At 45.6% G+C, this 22,250-nt stretch overlaps 1 protein-coding gene across 1 annotated transcript in view; it reads right to left on the reverse strand.

The window, feature by feature from the left end:
• Positions 1–1,127: 1,127 nt before the first annotated feature.
• PPP6R3 (protein phosphatase 6 regulatory subunit 3) overlaps positions 1,128–22,250 on the reverse strand; it is a 75,895-nt gene continuing 54,772 nt past the window's right edge. Inside the window, exons 16-23 of the mRNA XM_054724646.1 lie at positions 20,804–20,858; positions 19,665–19,795; positions 15,222–15,343; positions 12,836–12,989; positions 11,206–11,312; positions 9,560–9,710; positions 6,186–6,305; positions 1,128–2,626 (exon numbers count right to left, since the gene is read on the reverse strand). Coding sequence (XP_054580621.1) covers positions 2,575–2,626; positions 6,186–6,305; positions 9,560–9,710; positions 11,206–11,312; positions 12,836–12,989; positions 15,222–15,343; positions 19,665–19,795; positions 20,804–20,858 — 892 coding nt within the window. The 3' untranslated portion in view covers positions 1,128–2,574. The remainder of the gene's footprint in view (positions 2,627–6,185; positions 6,306–9,559; positions 9,711–11,205; positions 11,313–12,835; positions 12,990–15,221; positions 15,344–19,664; positions 19,796–20,803; positions 20,859–22,250) is intronic.

Below are 22,250 nucleotides of genomic sequence, written 5' to 3' on the forward strand. Positions count from 1 at the left end.
TTTCCTTCTTTCTTCCTTTCTGACATTAATAAAATTTAAAAAAAAAGAAGCAGCTCCCAGAGTTCTGAGGCCAGTTTTAAAAATCAAGGTCAAGAAGGACCTATGTAATACTTTCAACAATAAAGATTAAAAGAAAAAATATATATACATATATAAAAATCAAGGTCAGAGGAAGAGGCATTTATGCAAGGCCCCGCCCCTATACCTTCCAGCCAGCAGCCCTTCCCCCGGGGCAGGCCGGATTTCCTCCTCACAGGGTAGCTGCTTCCAGTGGACACAGTCCGGACACTGCCCAGCCAATCACGGCCTCGGCCTCCCCTTCGTCTTGCTCGAGCACCAGCTCCTGCTGTGTTGGGAGGCTGGGCGCCAGGCTGATTCTCTGCATCTGGATGTGGGGATGGAGTTACACTGATTAATTTGTGCCGTTATTCAGTGTCTGGTAAGTTAATGTTCAAGAAAAAATATTAATTATTAAAATGTCCTATTATTTTGTTAACAATGACTCATTTATTTCAGCCCTTTGTTCAGCATTTCTCTATAGAAATAAACCTACATTTCTATGAAAATTGAAGCTTTTGTTTTCTTTGCGGCCCACATAAACTTAAACCTTGTTTATTTGGCCGTAAGCCTTTGAGTTTGACATGCTTGGCCAACCGGCTCTGTTCTTGCCATCTTCGTGCCCTTCCTTGCACATAAGACACGCAACACCAAACACAGCCCCAAAGAAAACTCGGACGCTCTTTCATCAGCATCAGGAGGGGAAATAAGACCCTGGTACCTTGGGTGGGACGAAGATGCCAACCCAATCCAACCCATAAGGGACAGCATGTGCACCTGGAGCCAAGCCCTGGTGCTGCTGGCAAAGCTCTCTACCAGGTAAGAGAAGAGCGCGTCCAGCCACCGGGAGTACCGACCCAGAGGGGAACACACGAGACAGTCTCTTGGAAGAGGAGCCACAACAGAGGTTCCTGAGGAGGGAGGAGACGCACAAAGGCCGAGGGCACCCGCAGCCTGCCCCAGGCGCTCCGCTGATTCCACTGCCCCTCAGCGCTAGGTCTGCTCAGTAAAGCGCGCAAGGAGCCCCCTCACCACGTACAATGGAAAGGAAACAAAAAAGAAGGCGTTAAGATGTTTGATTCTTTTATTTCCATATGCAATGTAATGTTTAGGCACGTTGCTTGGGAGGCTATTTCTAAAAAAATTGTTGGCCATTTCTCAGAATATCCTTTTGGTTTTAAATACTGGTCAGGAAAAACAAACAATGTAAAAATAGGTGAATAATTTTCTATTACAGAAATGAAAAACTGATTTGCATCTAAAATCGCAAGAGGTGAAGTCATTTAACCCTTTCACCAGACGGTACGCAATATACAACATATTGCTTCAGCTGTTTGAAGGCTGTGATGTATTTTTATATTGACATAGAAAATTATAAATTACATTGAATTAGTATCCATAATCACTATATATATATACATAGACCAGCTCTAAAAAAAATAGACTGGTTGAGAATTTACGAGTGAAAACCTCACAGGGCACAGGAAACAATTAACATGCTGAGGTGCCACAGTCTGATTTCTAGGTTTAAACACTAGCCAGTAAAATGAACGCACTCTAATTCCATTAGCAGCACGAGCATTTTCCAACGGACTTGCCTAATATGATCTTGGTATGTTAAATTCGCAGACTGCTCGGAAATGTTCATTGGTGATGCCTGTTAACAGGGGAAATTTTGGTGAATGGGTTAAAAAGGCAGATGAACTACCAAAACAAAACAAAAAACAAAAACGAAAGACAAAGAAAACCAAACCACAAGCCATGTACACTCCAAAAAATTCTAGTGTTTCACCTGCAGGAATAATCATTTCAAGCAAACAAGACTTTAACAGAACATATGGCTTTACAATAACATCAATTCATCAACTAAGTTGTAGCAATAAATACTCATCTCTACCAATAGACTTACATTTTTGATCCATTTTAAACAATACAGAAAAAACAGTTACCAATCAAAAACTGGTTATAAAAAGAACACCAAGTATTTCTTATTCAAAATCACTTTTGTGAGTTAAGAACAACCAAAATAACACTCAGAGGGCGTTCCAATCCCACTACTTACTCCTTGCCGACCTGGAAGAAAATGAATTCAGAATTTTGTACAAGGTGAAAAATGTATGAAAACTGCCTAATACTTTGGTCACACTAATAATTGTCAAATAGTTATGTTTCAAATACAATAGCTCTGTGTTCACTTTTATAAAACTATTCTTACAGCCATTTTAACTATAGTATTACTACTATTATTACATGGGTGGCAAGATCTTATTTCACAGGCTACCCATTATTTAGAACAATACAATATAAACATACGCAAAAATTCTTGGTATTTGTCATGTGCAATATTTGTACACGTCGAATTTCTCTGTACAATGTCTTAGCATCTCGAGTAGAAAGTTTGCTGGTCCTGATCCCCTGCAGAGTGAGGCAGCAGGGGCGCTGGCGGCCCAACTGAAGGCCCGGAGCCCTGAATGGTGGCGGCCTGCAGTCCTCAGTCAGCAGCACAGAGGTCACGCATCATACAGGGCCGTTCACGGATGTGTCGCCTGGCACGCTTGGCTGGTCAGTCCTACGCAGTAAGACAGATAGCTGAGGCATTAGGCAGAATGTGAGGCGGAAAGTTAGCTTCATTTAGCTCTCCAGGGTGGAGGTGTGTTTTAATATCGTCTGTGCCGGGCCTAGCACTAAGCCTGGCACTTGGTTGTTGTGTATGAAATGCTTCATAACTGAATTTATCTAAAGCTCCAGAAACTCTAACTGAAGAGCATCTAAGCTTCATCTGAGCTGGGTTAGCCAGCACTGGCCAGGGCAGCACCACGCAGGCTCCCGGGGAGCGCGCCGCTCAGCACAGTCCAGGTCCGTGGTTTGAACTGCTGCTCCCAGAACCTTCGGGGCCATTTGCTCATCCCTCCTTCACTACAGTCTTTTCTCTCTTCCATGTACTGAAATCCACATAAAGTTTCACTTGAAAAACAGGACTCTGCTACTGAGGAAAAAAGGAAAAGCTTGTCAACTGGACCAACTGCTGCAAACAAAGGTATGCACTGCAGCGCCCTGGCCGGGGCACATACAAGAGGCAACCAAGGAACACATGAATAAGTGGAACAACAAATCCCCGTTTCTTCCTCTCAATCAACAGGAAGAGGTGCGCACTGTAACAAATGGTCCCCCACAGCACTGTGAGGTTCCCGTGGGGAGGAGGACGTGGCACCATCTGGACAAGGTCTGACAGAATCAGAACGTCTGCCTGCCTTCCTGCCAAAACGACAGCCTGAACATGTCAGACCCTCCGGAGGGTGTTACCCAAATCTTAGGCAGTTGGGCAAGAGGATGCTTGGAGGCCAAACTGGGAAGCACACAAGTTCTTCTGAACGAGCATGGACATTCACAAACAGATGCCTTCAGATCCCTGCTAACCATAACAGAGTCAAGAAGTCAGCTGCACCCTACTTATATTTGCTGATGTCTCCCTATATCAGAAATAGGAACCTAGAGTTCTGGAACAAGACATAGCCAGGCACATTACCCGCCCCTTCCCCCCTTACACCATTTTTTAAAAAATTGATTTCAGAAGGGGGAGAGAGAGAGAGAGAAACATCAATGAGGAGAGAGAATCACCAATCGGCTGCCTCCTGCACGACTCCTACTGGGGACGGAGCTGCAACCCGGGAATGTGCCCCTGACCGGAATCGAACCCGGGACCTTTCAGTCTGCAGGCCGATGCTCTATCCACTGAGCCAAACCTGCTAGGGCCCCCTTTTACCATTTACAAGCTGTATGATCTTAGTTAATTCCTTACCCTCTCAGTTTAGTTTTCTCCCCCTGTAAGAGCGGGACAATAATCCCCAGCCAGGTGTTCATGAGTATACAATGTGTGCCAAGTGCTTAGCATGCTGGCGGGCACAGGTATCGGACATGCTTGGTGAACAGTAGTGAAAAATAAAATTCTGTGGTGCTGCAAATCTTTGCGAGCAATAGGGCACATCCACCATGTTTGGTTGTGACAGGAGCCACGGTGGGGAAGATTACATAAGAAAAGTCCCAAGTGGTCTTTATCTCCAACACTGGCATAACTTGCTTTAAGAACACAAATGTGACACATCAGAAAATTTACCCTGTCCCTGCTGTAGCAACTGCTCAAATGTCACCTTCTCAGAGGCCTTGCCGCCAGCCTATCTGAAATGGGACGTCTGTTCCTTTGCCCAGTTGTTTATTCTTTAGCACCCTTCCCATGCTTCCCTATATTGTCTGTCTGTTTTGTTACTGCTTTCTCCTCAGGCTTGACAACAGCTGCCACGCTGAGCCCTGTACTGAAGGAAGGACCAAAGGACAAATGCCCACATGGACAGTGATGCTAGCTCCTCCACTGGTCCGCCCCGCATTTCCTCCACGCCTCTGCCTTCCAGATTTGAGGCGGGCTCTTCATACCAGAGGGTTCTCAGAAGGGAGGAGCAAGCGGGTTTCCCAGTGAATAATTCTGCACTCAGAGAGCCAAGGAAACGCACCCACAGCCTCCTGTACCTCTCTCTCCTGTCAGAGAGGCCAAAGCCAGACTCCTGAAGCAACTATCCAATTGGGACACACGTGGATTATTCTGCCTTCTAGACACGTCTCAAAATCAAGAGAATTGTAAGCAGAAACCAGAGAGATGACCAACGATTAGGCCTCAGACCTACAAGGGGCCTTTATCAACAACATACACTGAAAACCCAGGCAAAGGTGACTTGCTCTCACCCTCAGCAGCACAGCTGGGGCTGGATCCTCCAAAGCTGGAGTGTCAAGTGCCCCTTCCTCCCAAAGCCTTCACTAGAGCCAACATGCCCAAATAGTTCTCATAATTTGTCTTATAAGCAAAAAAATATATATTTAAAAATCACATTCATTCTGGCTATAATTTCCATGAGAGAAACAAAGGCAGTTTGCTACTGTAGAGCAAGCACGTCAAACCGGCCGCAAGTCTGACATGCTTGCTGTAGAGGATTGCTGACCAGTGGACGGAGAGTGCCCCGCTGGCCCCACTGGCGATGTTACCTCCAAAATGATTAGATTGCGGGAGGGGGCTGCCGAGGGAGAAAGCACAACTTCTGTGAAATGACTTTAAAAGTTATTTTATTCCTTAGGGAAGAATATTCAGACATAGAAGTATTTAATCAAAAGTGCTGAGAAAAGTCCCTGTGGTCCCAGGATCAGTCCTCATCCTGGCAGAGCTCTGGGGTGTCTAGGCTGCCCCCCTTCAGCTTGTGAGGCCATGCGGTGGTGGCGGGACTCTGGCCTGGCCTAAGCAGAAGGCGACCAGGAAGAAAATCTGGTAATGGGACTTTCACACTTGAGATAAAGTATTTTACAAAAACCAAACCACACACGGACTCATCAGAGAGTGGAGAGTATTTGGCTCCACAAATGAAAGGGTCTCCAGGAAAGTTCTCTGAGTGAGTCCCATGGGCATGTCCACAGGAAAACAGGCACCAGGAGCCTCTCGTGCCTGGCGGCTGCATGACTCCACAGAGCCAAGAACTTGGCTGCCATGGCTAAGGGAACCCAATCCTGGACGGCTCAATCAGTCTCCACTCAGCATCTCATCAAAAACAAACACAAGGGGGGGATGCCAGCATGAGAGACCCTTCCATTTACTGTAATTTCTTTTTTTTTTTTCTTTAACAATTGTATTGATTTTTTTACAGAGAGGAAGGGAGAGGGATAGAGAGTTAGAAACATCCATCAGCTGCCTCCCCCACACCCCCCACTTGGGATGTGCCCGCAACCAAGGTACATGCCCTTGACTGGAATCGAACCCGGGACCCCCCAGTCCGCAGGCCGACGCTCTATCCACTGAGCCAAACTGGTTAGGGCCATTTACGGCAATTTCTTAAAGAGCCAGCAATGTTACTGAATCTCCAAAAACGGTCAGCTTTCAACTTCTGGGGTAAGGAGATACTATTTCTAAGTTCTGAGCTCAATCACCCTGATTCCGCAAGGACTGAGAAAACTGCCGAGTTAAGTCGCTGACTGTTCCAGGACAATTGTAATGATTCCCCCTGCCCTCCTGTGCCGACTTTCCTCCCAGGGCCCAGGAGCCAACAGCCAAAGCCAGAGCTGGGCCTGGCAGACCTGAGAAAGCGGGTGGTTACCTCTGCTCAGGACTACTGCTGGGGGGCCGGGGGGCTGCAGACTTCGCCTCAGCCGGCTCAGGGCTCTCCTCCACATGTTTGCAAGCAGCATCTTGAGAGGTAGACAGTTTTCCTTCCTCGCTGCGGTAAAGAGGATGAGAGGCAGCATTAGAGTCCGCAGTGCCAGCGCCGAGTGGAGGATGAGGGATCATGCAATGGCTCTGGGGTCATGACTGCCATGGAGTCACAAGCCCTGGGCTGAGCATGCTCAGGTGAGGGACACAGGGGCACAGACAGTGACTGGGAAACCACAGGAGGAGAGGATCACGCAGGAGGGATCTGAAAGGGACGATGTGATGCAGCTGGCGTTGATAAAGAACGGCCCCTGTGGCTTACATACCGGTAGGATTTCAACACTCTGACGCCAAGTGTGCAAAACAGAAAAGAAATGTACAAGAGTTTCAGAACACTCCTATAATGAGGGGTGGGGCTAATATATCCACGACTGCACATAAGCAAATCTGCAGACTCGGTGAAGGTGTCAAATGAACCTGTTTGAAGGAATGAGTCTTTAGTTAAGCATTTTGCTTTTGGGGTGAGCCCACCATTCAAACCGTCAGTAGGACAGACCCCCATCAGCTTGCTGGCTGAGGTCACGGGAGCAGGTTCTAGGGCACCTGACCTTCTCGAGTTGTCCTCCAACCACGAGTGAGAAGTACAAACACCCTCAAGGAAGAGAGCCAAGAACTGCGGCCAGAAGAGGCAGAAATGGGCTGGAGGGGTCAGAGGGCTTGGGGAAGCGGAACACGAAAGGGTTATTTTCCCCCTCAGATGGCTCTTGGTGAAGACAGACAAGAAGCAAATGCTTTCAACTGTTTGTGGGCTAAAATTTCAGACGTTTGCCTATTCTGTCTGGATTTCCATTTTGACACAATCGAGATGCCACTAACCTGAACTAAAGGGCAGCTGGAGGTTCCCTTTGAAAAGTCTAATTTTAGGGTGATTTCTGGGGTGGCTTTCAGATGGGTAGGTCAATTTGAGGGGGAAAATGAACTGAGGTCTACAGATTTGTTGACAATCTGAGTTGCCTGGTTCATTACTCCTCTTCATCCCCACTCCCTGACCACCAAAGCAGCTACCCTGAGTTGTCACATAGTTGTTCCTTTGGAAAATAATGGAGTAATTAATAAATAATAATGCTAGAATATACTTTCATGTACTCATAACTACCACCTATTTTGCCCCTCCCTGCATTTCATTCCTGTAAAATGCAGTCAATGCAGATGTGTACTGTGAGTCATACAACCGGCACTGAACTGTACGCTTGGTGTACCACCTCTGTGATGAGCACACTATGGAAGGTCCATCTGTCCCTGCTGACAGTGCCCCCAAGGCGTGCACCTCTAGTTCTACCTGCTTCTCGCAGCAACCAGTGCTGAACTGCCCTCCACCTCCATGTCTGTGTACAACAGAGCAATGCACGCCACTGCACAGGGCCACAGGGGACGGCCCGGCACTTCCCAGCAATGGAAAGGCGGTCACCCTTCCATCTACAAGGAAGCCCAGTCTGCGGCAGCCCAGAGCCCGCCAGCACTCAGCACCGTCCACACATTCCTGCGCGGCTCTGACAGGCGTCAGGTGGCAGCTGCTTTTTGAGCATCTTTCCTTAAAAATTTTTTTAGCCCTTTTGGATTTCCCTTGTTTATAAACTGCCTACTGATATCTTTTGTCCCTTTTCTGATTTGGGTTTTCTACCTTTTCCTTACTGGTTTATAGGAATTAAATAGAAAATGCTAGTTTCTGGTTGATTTAGATCCTGTAACCTTTACCCCCCTCGATTTGCCATCTGCCTCTTGACTTAGGCTACAGTACTTTATCAGCCAGAAATTCTTTTTTTTTAAATATACTTTTATTGACTTCAGAGAGAAAGGGAGAGGGAGAGAGAGAAACATCAATGATGAGAATCATTGCTTGGCTGTCTCCTGCACACCTCCTATTGGGGACTGAGCACGCAACCCGAGCATGTGCCCTTGACCGGAATTGAATCCGGGACCCTTCAGTCCGCAGGCTGACGCTCTATCCACTGAGCCAAACCGACTAGGGTGAGCCAGAAATTCTTCACATTGATGCAGTCCAAGTCTATCCTTTGCATCATGGTTTATACTTCTGGACATTTTCGTTTTGTTTTTAAAAAGTCTTAATCTGCTGCAGGCTAGAAAGATACACTGCATTTTCTTCTAACAACCATGAGACTTTGGCCATATCACTTAACTCCAATCTCATTTTCTCCCCGGAAGAGTGGGAGGACACCCACTCTCATTGAACTTCTCAGGTTCTTGAGGGAAATCAATGAATGGTTAAAGCACCACACGCACGTGGGCGCATATCTCCCACACTGATCTTCAACCCAGCAGGAACTGCCTTTGAATGGAGGGCAGGGAGGCTCTGATTTCATGGTCTCCCCACCACTCCTCTCCCACCCCCCCTCCCACTAAGCCATCCCTGTGGTTACTGGGCTCTCTCCCCCATCACATTGGCCTCTCACCTATTTGCGTGCTAACATCACAATTTTAATTGCTGTGACTTTTGCAGCATGACCTGCCAGGGCAAGTATCTTTATTTCACCTTCCTTATTATGGTTCTCTAAGCCATTTGGCAACCTTTATTATTCCACAGATATTTCAGAGTATGTTTATCAAGTGCTTTTTAAAATACAACTGAAATTTTTACAATGGCACAATATCCTCACATTCCTGAGATATACCTTGGTCATGACTTAAAACATTGCTGGATTTGGTGTGCTAGCTTCTAAGTTTTGTGCATATATGCCCACTCATTAGCCTACAATTCATTTTCCTCTTTCATGCTGTTTTGTAGTGGCCTCACAATGAGTTGGGAGCATCCTCTCTTGTGAGGTGAAATGCTCTGTACAATAGAGAGACCAAAGCTCTAAGCATTGATTTAAGTGTAGTCTACAAGTTTAGAGAAGTTTTCTTCATACCTTTTAAAGCTATCCTTTTGCTGCTGAATTCTAAAGCCTGCATGATGTCTGAAGAAAATGATCAGTATGATACTGAACCTTTGTGATGGGATGTGTACAAGTCAATTCCTACTATGACTAAGGATTCGCCTATTTCTCATACTCATGTATTTTGAATCTGCTAGACTGAAACTACAGTCTTCTAAATACTACCAGAAGGGGGCGGGGCACTTGGGGACTCAAACTTTTCATCTCTTCATTAAGATTTATAGAGTTGAACAGAGACATTAGAAAGATGTCAGGATGATGTCTGAACCCACATTTGAACCAAATTAAAGACATTAATATTTGAAGTTTCTCCTCCATCATCCTCCCAACAACCTGAAGCTGCCAGTACGATCTCGCCCCTGGTTACCTTTTGAAGACTGCAGTTTCTGTCTTGGCATCTACAGTGAGGCTGAGAGTTTCCTTCATGCCGCCATTCATCACTGTCTCAGTTACCTTGTCTGTACTTTCTGCATCCTCCTCTCCATCAGAGCTGGCTTCCATGGCCACACTACCTGTCACTGAAAAAAACACACACAGCTGATGGTCATCCACACCAAAACCAAACAAGAACTGTGTAGACCCATCCACCCAATGTGACATTCTCCTGCTTCAAGAGAGAGATGGTTTGCCTGTTGTCGCCTTGGACAATTCTTGATGGGCACAGGCTTAACAATGCCCAATGGAGACGTTCATGGGTTTGCTGCAGCACAGGACCAGTGAGTACCCCCAGTCGTACGAGCTCACACACCCAGCTTTCCCCAGCAGACTCTGCTGTTCCTAATGTTCTCCAGCCTACAGTACAGGGCAGGAGGCAGTGAAAGAGTCTAGTCCCCCCGCTTCCATCCACAGTGCACACAGTGTATCCACTGCCCTGTCCTCACTCACCTCTTTCTTTCAGTTATCCCACTTGGGTCCCATTCTTTATTTCCAAGTTACTTACTTGTGGTTCCTTGTGGATTATTTCTTATATCATAGGGAGCCATCTGGTCTAGTGCTTGTAAGCCTGGGCTCTGAAGTCAGATTTCCTGAACTCAAAAGCCACTTAGCAGCTGCATAACCCTTGGGCAAGGCACCTAACAGGTACCTGAATTTTCTGAACCACAAAACAGGGTAACTGATCTCACCCACAGAATTGTTGAGAGATAAAGTGAGGTCATCTATACAAAATGTTTACCAGAATGACAAATAAAAGCATTATTAGTACTGGTTTTATTACTTTTCCCTGCCCCCTGGTTCCTGTGCCCTCTACTGTATCTTCCTTTCTCTAAGAACTTACTCTTTTTCTAATATTTATTTGATTTATTTAATCTTTATTGTTGACAGTATTACAGATGTCCCCCATTTTCCTCCATCCAGCTCTTGCCTCATAGGACTTATTTCTTTGTTCCCTCCACATACCACCAATTTTCCCTCACATCCATTCACTAACCGCCTCTCTTTCCCCCACCTCCCAAAGTCCCTTTCTTCAGGTTGAAAACAGTTCAGGGCCCATGCAAGAAACAATGTGTGTATTTTGAGTAACAAGAAAACTCACTGGATCCCCTTGACCATTTTGTCTGTTCATAAGGTGAGAAGAAAATAGGCCCACAGCCTGAACCACACCAGATACACACACATGTCCAGCAAAGTACCCAAGGGACAAAAGAAGAGGGCACAGGCTGAGCTTGGATCGCACGTTAACTCTGGCTGTTTCCCCGGGTACTAGAGGCTAAGACCTGTTTCCTTTCTGCACACGGATAGGCTGAGTGACTGACAGCTCAACATGCTGTGGTTCTAAAGTGAACACCCCATTTCCTTTCTCCAGTTCCCCGGTGAACACGAGACCCACCATCTCATTTTCCTGGCTACTTTGAGCTCTTGAGCCCAAGAACAGAGAGTCAAGTCCGGTTTTATTACAAACCTGCTATGGGATAAAGTCACCTTTTCAAATCTAGAACACTAAGCGTACATTAAAGCGTGAACAACCTCGAAATGACGGCCCGCGGGATGTGCGCCCAGGCTCTCTGCACCCACCTTCTGGTTGCACGGCCAGAGCAGCGACACTGGGAGTCAGAGGATCCATTGGTTCAGCGCTGGTTTCCATTTCCACTGGAGAATTACTCCTTAAAGACTCTTTTGTACTTTTAGAAAAGAGAAAATGCACGTTAGCAGTGGGTAATAGCCTTCTGTTACCATTATTCAGAAAAAATCCTTTGAAAATCAGTTCCGTTCTGCTGGGAAGGCACCAGCAGTTGGTTACAGACTCCAGGGATACAAGGATCTACGCACAGGCAGCAAACATCTGCAAATTCAGCAAGGCAGGAACGCAGGAACTTCTCTCTCCCAGGTCCCTAGGAGACCCAGCTTCTTCCCTCACCACCACCACCAGCTCCCAGGGCCGGGGCAGCAATGGTGCACACTGCACAGCAGCAACAGCACCTCCGTGTCTGTTCTACAAAAACCCCGACGTATGTAGAGGCGAACTGCCCGGAGGGCCCCACCCTCTTAGGACACGGACTGAGAAAACACGAGCTGTGCACAAGGGGAAGGGAAGTGAGGCGCTTCACAATATCTATCATCCAGTGAGGAAGACAGAGAAGGGCAGGAGGTGGAAACTTGGCTGTTCTGTTCTGGACTGGCGTGAGGTTGGTAAGATAATTCATATTTTGGAGACATTTTCCGCCAATTTTACTTTATTGCTGAATAGTAGCTTACTTACCACAAATTACTTAGAGTTGGATAAAGCAACATGGGTTTTAGCCTACTCTTTCATTTGTCTAAGATGGTAGCTGCTCACTCACCTTTTCAGTAGACAAAATAAAAAATGTTCTGCAAATCAAACTGAGCCTAACAAGACACGAATTCCATAGTAAATACTCAAATGCTGACAATATTGTTCAGGAAAATTACGAAATGACAAGGTTGCTGTCATCGAGAATACAAATAACCCTGGCTGGTTATTGGCTCAGTGGTGGAGCATTGATCCATGCACCAAGAGGTCACTGGTTCAATTCCCAGTCAGGGCACATGCCTGGGTTTCAAGCTTGATCACCAGTAGGGGATGTGGAGGAGGCAGACAATCAATGTTTCTCTCCCTCTCCCCTTCCTCTCTCTAAAAATCAATTTAAAAACCTATGTATATATATTTTAAAGAGAGAATACAAGTAAGACTGACAGCGTACCTGTTACACCCCTTAATTTACAGCACTAGCTGAGCTACAAGTGAGATAAAAGTCCACATTATTACTAAATTCAAGACACATTTTGCATTGTTCCATCATGTTCCAGAGGGGCCTCTCAGTTCCTTGGCTTCCCCTCATTCCTCTCTCCTCAGTCCTGTCCTGACAGCTCGGTGGGGACGGAGCAGGCCTGGGAGATGCCATTTTCATCAGCACCCTGCCCACTCGCTCGCTGGGGCCAGGTCTTCCCAGGCTGCTGGTGCAGGATCTACTCCCTCCCTTCTTCCCCCAGCTTGCTCTGGTGAAAGGAAGGAGGGTGGGGACTGCTGTTCTGGCAACTCAGAGCTGTGGCAGTATCCCCCGTGTTGATTTTTAGTCTTGTTTAAGGCACCACATCCAACTGGAATGGTGTGTGGTGCCTACGGCAAAGCACATCATCCCAGTTCTCGTATGGGAAGGTGTGGAGAGCTGGCACCCATGCTCACCTCAGGGAAGATGTGAACTCTGAGAAAGAGGCCCAGCCTGTCTCTTTAGCTGGCATCGGCTCCTCTGTGCTCCAGACGTCAGAGCCCACAGAGTCTAAGGGAGCACCGTGGGTTGTCTCCATGGGGACATCAAAGTTGGCTGACCAGTTGGGTGCTGAAGAGGGGAGGAATTTCATTTTGAGAACACTTCAGTAGTTCAATATAACACAAGATATTTTACAGAAACAGACTGGCAATGATTAAAAAAGATGGGAGTTGTGGGGGAAGGCACCCCGTTTTCCCAGTCACTGGGTAGGAGGGCAGGGCACCACCACCTGGAGGGCAGTGGCACAAACTGCAGTGCCTTCTGAGCCTTAGCAATTCCCACTGAGATTTTTCCCCCCAGCAGAAATATCACACAAAGATGCAAAGCTACACATGAAAGAATATGCTCATTTAACGTCTTAGTTTTCACAAATGTACCAAGGTCATAGTAACGTTGTTAGGAAGATGGGGAAAGGAAGCTACTCCCAGTAAAATCTTTGTAACTTTTCTGTAAATCTAAAATAATTCCAAAATGAAAGTTTATTAAAAATAAAGAATATGTTGGCTATTCATTCAACTGCAGTAAACTGGGAACAACCTTAATGCTTCCTAATCCGCACCCGGTCCCATGCCTCGCTGTGAAGGGAGTACGGGCCCCGCTGCAGTCTCCTGGAGTGAGCACAGACACCAGGAAGGAGCCCTGGGACACAATAAGCAACGTATCTGGTCCCTCCTCTCATCCTAATCTCAGAAATGGTTTCTTCCATATGCTAATGAGCTGACTGGTGGCTGGATGCCAAGAAAACCAACTTTGTAGGAGGGAGGAGGGGCTGGAAGTTGAGCTACTCATTAATGGCCATGATTTAATGAGTTACTTCATGGAGGCCCTATAAAAACCCACACTGTAGGGGTCAGAGCTTCTGGGGTGGCCCATGACAAACTCCACAGGGACAGAAGCTCCTGTGCTCAGGACCCTTCCAGATTGCTAGTCATCTCTTCACCGGGCTGCTCATTGTATACTTTAAAATACTCTTTGTGATAAATTGGTGACAGTATGTACCGTGCTCTTCTGAGCTCTGTGAGCTGTAACGGAACCCAAAGAGGTCACAGGAACTCCGTATTTACAGCTGGTTGGTTGGAAGCACAAAGGCCCCGTGTCTCGCTGTGACTGACATCCGATGTGGGAGATCCACCCCAACTCCAGATACACAGTATCTGAACTGAACTGGAGGACGCCCAGCTGGGGCTGGAGATGGGGTCCACGTGGGAAAGCCCACCAGCTGGTGTCAGAATGAAGCTGTGAGAGCACAGAGAGAAGCTTTAAGTCCTGCAGACATGGGTGGGGGTGGCGGGATCTGCATGAGCATCTGATTCCTATCTGCGGTGCCTCTCACCATGCCACCTGCCTGCCAACTTTGGATCTGACCTGCAGGTCTGTTTAAATGTCACCTCCTCAGAGATGTGCCCCTTCAGATGACACGAGGCTGATACTTGTGTTCAGTGCACACCATATGCTTTCCCTTCCCAGTGCTTATGCTGAATCCCCAATCCTGTCAGCTGGTGTGGAACCCCTGTTCTCTCTCAGGGCTATTTCCTAGCACACGGGGGACCTCCAGGCTGTAGGGAGGCATGCTCGGCTAGGGAATCTGCCAGCTGTTAGGAAGACTATCCTAGAGGCATGAGACTGGGACTTACCCGTGTACAACAGAAATGTTCCAGTTCTAAAGACCTTACTGTGACTTCCGGCAAGTTACTTAACTTCCCCAAGCCTGTTACCCCACCTGTTTAATTCCGATAGGGACTACCCACTTACTGAGGTTCAGCTGAGGGCTCAGTGAGGGCCTGCACGTCGTAGGTACTGAATTAGGGTCTGTTCCATGCGTCCTGCCCTTAAGGCTGGGTGAGTGTGGCAGGGCTGCACTGATACCAAGAAGGGACGATACCCGAATGCTTGGAAATCTCACCTGAAACTCTTAGAAGTTAACTAATTTTAATAAACCAGCTAACACAAGTCTTTTTAGCAAGCAGCAGGACACAAATAAGGGAGTTTTAGGGTTACAAGATTCACAAATAAACTCTGAAAACCCCCACTTAAAACTGTTTAAGCTTTAAGGTGTTTCGTCTGGCTCAGTGCATTCATGATTCTACAAGTGACAACACCGGCTCATCTTTCCACAGCTGTGGCCTCTCCCGTTCGGCACAAGCACCCAGGGCCACAGGGTGCCATGGCCCCTCTACACTCACACAGGGGTTTCCACACCAAGAGAAGAAGCTCCTTCCCGCAGGTCCGGTCAAATGACGTGTCTCAAGGACTATTTCAACACAGATCAACACATGCGCGCGAAAGAATAAGGCGACTCACGCTCACTGAGGTCCACCTCCATCTTGTCCTCTGTGTTGGCGCTACTGGAATCAAACAAGTCTTGTTTTGCCCCGTCTTCTTCTTCAGAGTCTGTGCTTTCCTCACTGTCTGTACTCCCCGAGCTAAGGAAAAAAGGGGCCAAAATAAGTTAGTGCAGCATATCAGCCACCAGAAAATTCTACAGGTCATTCGACAGTAGAAAACCACATTGCACTTAACAGCTCCTCTGTCTGACATCACTTCATCAAGACTCGGCTCTGTGGTGGTGCTGCCTTATCCTTGCTTAAGATGTGGCGCGTGACCTAGCAGCCGTGCAGAGGTACCTTGTGTGGTGCCAACCTGACTTTTCCTATGGACCAAGGGTGCTGAGCTCCTCCTTCCTGCTGCTTTGCCACCCACATGCCTTCTTTCCTGACGTTTTTGCTTGTCTTCAGTGCATTTAAAAACGGGTTACTGTCTACTTTCTCATGACAGTTCCGAGTGCTTCACTGCCTCTCCTACAAGTCCTTTCTCAGACAGGCGGCTGCAGTGTCCCTCCCAGTGTATACTTTGTCCTTCCATTCTCTTAGTAGTGTCCTTCGAAGAGTAGAAGGGTTTAGTTTTGCTAAATTTAAACTCACTAAAAATTTCTTCATGTATAGTGTTTTTAGTGTTGTATCTTAGAAATCTTTGCCTAACCCAAGGTCACAAAGGTTTTCCAGCGTAAGTTTTATAGTTGTACACTTGGGTCTATGGCCCATTTGAGTTCTGAAGTGTGCACTGAGCTGTTCTTTGCACACACATGTCCAACTGTTGAGCATGGTTTGTTCCGAAGTCCACCCTTTCTCCGCTGAATTGCCTTAGCACCTCCATCAAAACCAGCTGTCTAAAAATCTATTCATGGGCTCCATTCTGTTCCTCAACCCAGTCCTTGTCTTAATTACTTGAGACCAGGCCATGGTGGTCTCCAATTTCATCCTGTTCTGGCTACTCCAGATCCTTTGTATTTTCACGCGAGTTTAAGAATCAACTTGTCAACAGCTACCAAAAAATGTGTTACAATTTTGTTTGGGATTGCACTGAATTGAGACCAATTTGGGGAAAAATGAACTCTTAACTATGTTGAGTCTTCCAACTCATAAACATTCATCATTGATCAAGCCTTGGTTTCTTTCAGCTGTTTTGTAATTTTCAGTGTACAGATCTTACACATCTTTTGCCAGGTTTATCCCTACGCAGTTAATACTTTGCTGTTACTCTGAATAGTATTATGTAGTTATTTAGATTCTGTTTGTTGCAGTGTAATGATATACAATTTTATCGACTTTGTATTATGCAATCTTGCTAAAGCCACTTAATTGCCCGAGTAGTCTTTTTGTAGATTCCAATAAATTTTCTACATTGAGAGACATGCTGTCTGTGGATATATTTTTACTTTTTCCTTTCCAACCTAGGTGCCTTTTCTTTTTCCCGACTTACTGCACTGGCTAGAACCTCCAGCACAATATTGAAGAGCAGTGGTGAGAACAGATATACATGTCTTGTTCCTGATCTTGAAGGGAAATCCTTTGGACTTTTACCATTAAGAATGATGCTAACTGCAGGTTCACTGCTGAAGATTTTAATCAGGTTGAAGAAATTCGCTTCTGCCCTAACTGGTTTGGCTCAGTGGATAGAGCGTCGGCCTGGGGACTCAAGGGTCCCAGGTTCGATTCCGGTCAAGGGCATGTACCTTGGTTGCGGGCACATACCCAGTAGGGAGTGTGCAGGAGGCAGCTGATCGATGTTTCTCTCTCATCGATGTTTCTAACTCTCTATCCCTCTCCCTTCCTCTCTGTAAAAAATCAATTAAATATATATTTTTTTTAAAAAGAAATTCCCTTTTATCTCCCGTTTGCTGAGAATTCTTAGGAATTCTCATGATGGATTCAGCCACGTTTACTGACTGAATTTCAAATGTTAAACCAAACCAACTCTGTGTTCCTGGAATAAACCCTGCTTGGCCCTAATATATTATTGTCACATTTATTTGCTAAAGTTTTAAAAAGGACTTTTTGGCTTTAGCCAGTGTGGCTCAGTTGGCTGGTGTGCCGCGCCAGCACAGCCAAGGGTTCCTCGAGCCTGAGGGGAGCCGGCGAAGGATGAAGAAAAGACAGACAAAGAAAATAAGCTGGGTCTAGGTGGATCTTCTGTGCTTGGCTGAGACCACAGAAAAAGATCCAGACTGCAAGCTGAGCCTTTATTTTATAGTCAGAGGTTAAAAAGGTAGTGGTCACCATAGTTACAATGTTCTTGTGAGTTTCACTTGTGTTGGCAGCACTTGCTGCACCTCCCACAGCCCATTAGCTACCCAGGAAGGATCTAGGGAGCATCGTAAGGTCAAGCTTAATTATGCTAAGAGGGCTGTGCCCTCTAAGCTGGGTCTTGTTTTCGGCTTTGCCAGCAGGTCAGTCCGAGGCTTAACCCTATAACCACTCCCTACAGGTTGGAGCATCATCCTGTACACCGGGAGGTCATGGGTTCAATTCCTGGTCAGGGCACATTCCTAGGTTGTGGGTTTACTCCCAGTCAGGGTGCTTTCAAAAGGCAAGTTGATGTTTCTTTCTCACATCAATGTTTCTCTCTCTCTTCCATTCTCTCTAAAATCAATAAACATATCCTCGGGTACAGATTAAAAATTATCTCATAGAATGAGATAGGTACTATACCCTCCCTGTCACATTTCTGGAAGTTTATGTATAGACTGGTATAATTTCTCCCTGAAAGGTTGCGGGGGAATGCACCAGAAAGGTCTTTAAGAGATATAGGACTCATCAGATTATCTTTTTTGCTCAAACTTTGGTAGTTTGTATCTTTCAAAGATTATCTTAGTTGTCAGAGTTACTGGCATAAAGCTATGCATAAGATTCTCTTATTATCCTTTTAGTTAGTATCTGTGGAGTCTGTAATGATGTCACATCTCTCGTTCCTGATATCAGTAATTTGTAACTTCTCTTTTTTTTTTTTAAAATATATTTTATTGATTTTTTACAGAGAGGAAGAGAGAGGGATAGACAGTTAGAAACATCGATGAGAGAAACATCCATTAGCTGCCTCTTGCACACCCCCTACTGGGGATGTGCCCGCAGCCAAGGCACATGCCCCTGACTGGAATCGAACCTGGGACCCTTGAGTCCGCAGGCCGACGCTCTATCCACTGAGCCAAACCGGCTTCGGCTGTAACTTCTCTTTTTAATTGATCATTCTATCTAGAGGTATATCAATTTAATTAATCTTACAGCTTTTGATAACAATTTTTCTCTACTGTTTTTCTGTTTGCTGAGATCACTGATTCAAGATGCTTCTTCTTTGAAAAAATAACCAGTTAGGGCTAAAATGATCCCTTCGAGTATTGTTTAGCTGCACCCTCCAAATACTGATAGGCTGTGTTTTCATTTTCTTTCAATTCAAAATACTGTGTAATTTTCCTTTTGATTTCTTCTTTAACTCATTACGAGGTATTTAGTTTCCACACATTTGGAGATTTTCTAGACACCTTTCTATATTTTTTTCTAACTTAAGTCCACTGGGGTCAGAGAACATGCTCTGTATGACTTGAAACCTTGGAATTTACTGAAACTTGCTCTATGGCCCAAGTACAGTCTCTCTGAATAACTATTTCATGTGCATTTGAAAAGAATGTGCGTCCTGCTGCTGTTGGACCGAGTGCTTCACAGATGTCCAGAAGGCCAGACTGGTTGGCAGTACTGTTTTCTGATTTCTGCCTATTGTCTTATCAATATCTGACTATGGATTTGTCTACTTCTCCTTGCAGTTTGATCAGTTTTTCTCCATGTATTTTGAAGCTGTTATCAGGTACACCAACATTCAGCTGTTGTTCTCTTAACTATAAAGATTCTGACAATGAATACTCAGATAACAAGAACTCCCTGTGTACAGAAGCAAATCTATTTAGGTTCCTATGATACAGTGACTTAAAAATTTGGGGGAGAAAAAATACTGAACTGATTCAGATGGATATCAACTGACATGAGTCTGTCTCCCCAAGTTAGGTTAGCTTTTAGAAACAACTTCTCCATCCTTGGGGCAACAGTCTATGTAAGGAACAACCCATAACCCAGCTACTGCTATTACTGGTGAGGAACAGTTATTCAAAGCACTTTGTGACCACATCCCTAGGCATCATTTCCCAGTCAGGAGAGGCTATGTCACAACTTTTCACGAACTACACATAAGCACATCCAGCATCTTCAAGCAGGTCACCTTGATTCATCCATTCTCCTATCACCCTACAGACGTAAGTACTAGCACCAGCTCACAGCAGTTATGCAGGGTATTTCTGATCATGACAAAAGCTTTGGTTTCTAGGTCAGATATACATGTTTGGAGAGGATACAATGATTCCTGTGAACAATCTTTGCTTTATGCACTGGATATTATTGCTAATGGAACAGACTGCTTTACCTGGACCGTCTTTGGGATTCTGGTGTAAATGCAATGTGCTTCTCCTCCCAGATGTCTTCCTCATCAGAGCCGCCATCATCAAACTGCTGGATTCTTTCCTTACAACATGCTTCAAACAGGGCAATGTTTCCCTAAGTAAAAATGAGGAGGGAAAGAACAAAATTTAAAGCTCAAATCTCCCAAAGTGAACAATGTAAACTGCATTCTTCTATTTCCTTTAAAAAACAGTGCTGCTCACATACACCAAAATAAAATGCAAATATCTAGTGTCAGCCTCCGTGGAAGTAATGACAAAAAGTCCCCCCGCTAAGACTGGATTCACAACTAGCACACAAGCAGGACTGTCCTAGTGGACGCACGTTCGTCTAGTAAAACACCCGCCACCTGCGATGCAGTCTCAGGTCTGTGGGAACACAAAAAGCAACTATGTTTCCTCCGCTTTTCCAGCCCAGCTAAGCAGTGACGAGCACCAACTGGAGCCAGCACTTTCTGCCTTATCACACCAGCCAATAAACCAGTGGTCTCTCACACCAATCAACCTAAACATCAAGACTGTGTCGCACAGTCGGTTTGGCTTAGTGGATAGAACATCAGCCCTCGGACTGAAGGGTCTCGGATTCAATTCTGGTGAAGGGCACATTACTCAGTTGCAGGCTCAATCCCGATGTCTTGCTCTCACATTGATGTTTCTCTCTCTCTGTCTCCCACCCCCTTCCACTCTCTCTAAAAAGTCAATAGGAAAATATCCTCAGGTGAGGATTAACAACCACAAAGACTGTGTCCATTCAAGCGACACTAATCCACTAGATCAGTTGCTGATGTGGGTGACTTGGTGTTTCAGAACTGCTTGGGGCTAAGAGGCCAGTGCTGATCTGGCCCAAGTTCTGCTGACATACAGCAGAAAAAGGCAGCAGGCTAGCATCAAACTGCACTCTTTGAAGCTAAATGTCTACACTGCAATCACAAGTGGCCCTGGTTTTATTAGCCCTGTGCATCTTAGCCACAGGGCCAGGCAGGCCATGTGAGAGGGTGAAAAAGCACCAATCTAAGATGAAGCTTGCTGGCCCAGCGCCCCTGGTGTACACAGCACCCATATGCAGCCTGACTCACCCAGTTCCCACTTGTAAGTTAATACTTACACTTTCATTTGTATTGAGGGTGAAGTTGATGTCTGATACCCGATCAAAAGAAACACTGTAAATAAAATATAAGTGTAGAAATAGTTAATTATCTAGACTCACAGAAACAGTATTCATTAAATTTCCCAAATTTAGAATATTTACACTATCATTAAAATCTGTATACATTAAAAGAACACATACCCTTCTTGCATTAAATGATACCCCCTCCTTTGAAATTAAGGAATTTATATAAAATGGGAAGGCTAGCCAGCTGGTGTGGCTCAGCAGTTGAGTGGTGACCCAGGAACCAAGAAGTTGCCAGTTCAATTCCCCGCCAGGGCACATGCCCAGATTGCGGGCTCAATCCCCAGTGGGGGCCGTGCAGGAGGCAGCCAATTGATGACTTCCTCTCTCATCGATGTTTCTATCTTTCTATCCCTCTCCCTTCCTCTCTCTCTAAAAATCAACAAAAAAAATATTTTTTTTTAAAAGAGAGAATTTTTTTTTTAAATGGGAAGGCTGAAATAGAAGCCTTTTGAGAAACAATAAACACACCCTCAAAGACATCCTATAAAAGATTTTTAACATCCATGGACAACTATGGCTCCATAACCAGGAAAAAGGTTACTCACAGAGAAACAAGTCAAAACATAAAAAGCTCCACTCCTGTGGCTGACAGTGGAGCCTGAGCTTCTCCAGGTATAGCCAAAGTCATATATAAAATACGCAGATATCCCTGAAATCTTAGTCTTGAATATGGCATCATTAGGAAGAAAGGAAGGAGTAAAAAAATTCAGAGCCTGGTAACATAATTTTTTAATAGGTGGGGCTATCTTATCATCTTAAAAGACCTATTCTAATCAATCATTATTTTATTTTAAGTCCCCCAATACAAATTTTAGAGACTCTGGAATCCTAACAAGTAGCATTTAATGAGTGCAGACAGGCATGTGCTGAGATGCTGTGTGGGGAGCCTACAGGTTCCAGAGTGTGTGCGCCCCTGGGGTACAGACATGAATGCTCCCTTTGGATTTCTCAGGGCTATTGACAGCTTTCCACTCCTGCGGCGGACAGTGGGGCCTGAAGCGCAGGATGCCACCGTGGCCTATTAAATGGCAGTGACAGAGTGTTGGAATGTCTTTTAGTTTCTCCCATGCCTTAACTGTAGCTGTGATAGACATTTGCCTCCACTGGCTGTAGTTCAACAAACTATTGCGAGGAACCCCAACAATCTGGTATTCCTGAGCGTCGTCAGGGAGTGTCCTGTGAGAGCAGCCATCCAACATTCAAAACTTTTGTTTTCAGTGAGCCATGCTACCCATCTCTGAAACACTTTATTCCCCCAGGGAAGATGCTAGACTGTCTGTTTCCATTTCTGAGGATCACCACACAGCTTCTACCTGTTCGTTTTCTATAGCAGCAATGCCCCTTGCTGTGCTCCTCTTACCCTGACTGCAGAATGAGG

Source organism: Eptesicus fuscus, chromosome 13 (assembly GCF_027574615.1).
Source record: "Eptesicus fuscus isolate TK198812 chromosome 13, DD_ASM_mEF_20220401, whole genome shotgun sequence".
Classification (NCBI taxonomy): Eukaryota; Metazoa; Chordata; class Mammalia; order Chiroptera; family Vespertilionidae; genus Eptesicus; species Eptesicus fuscus.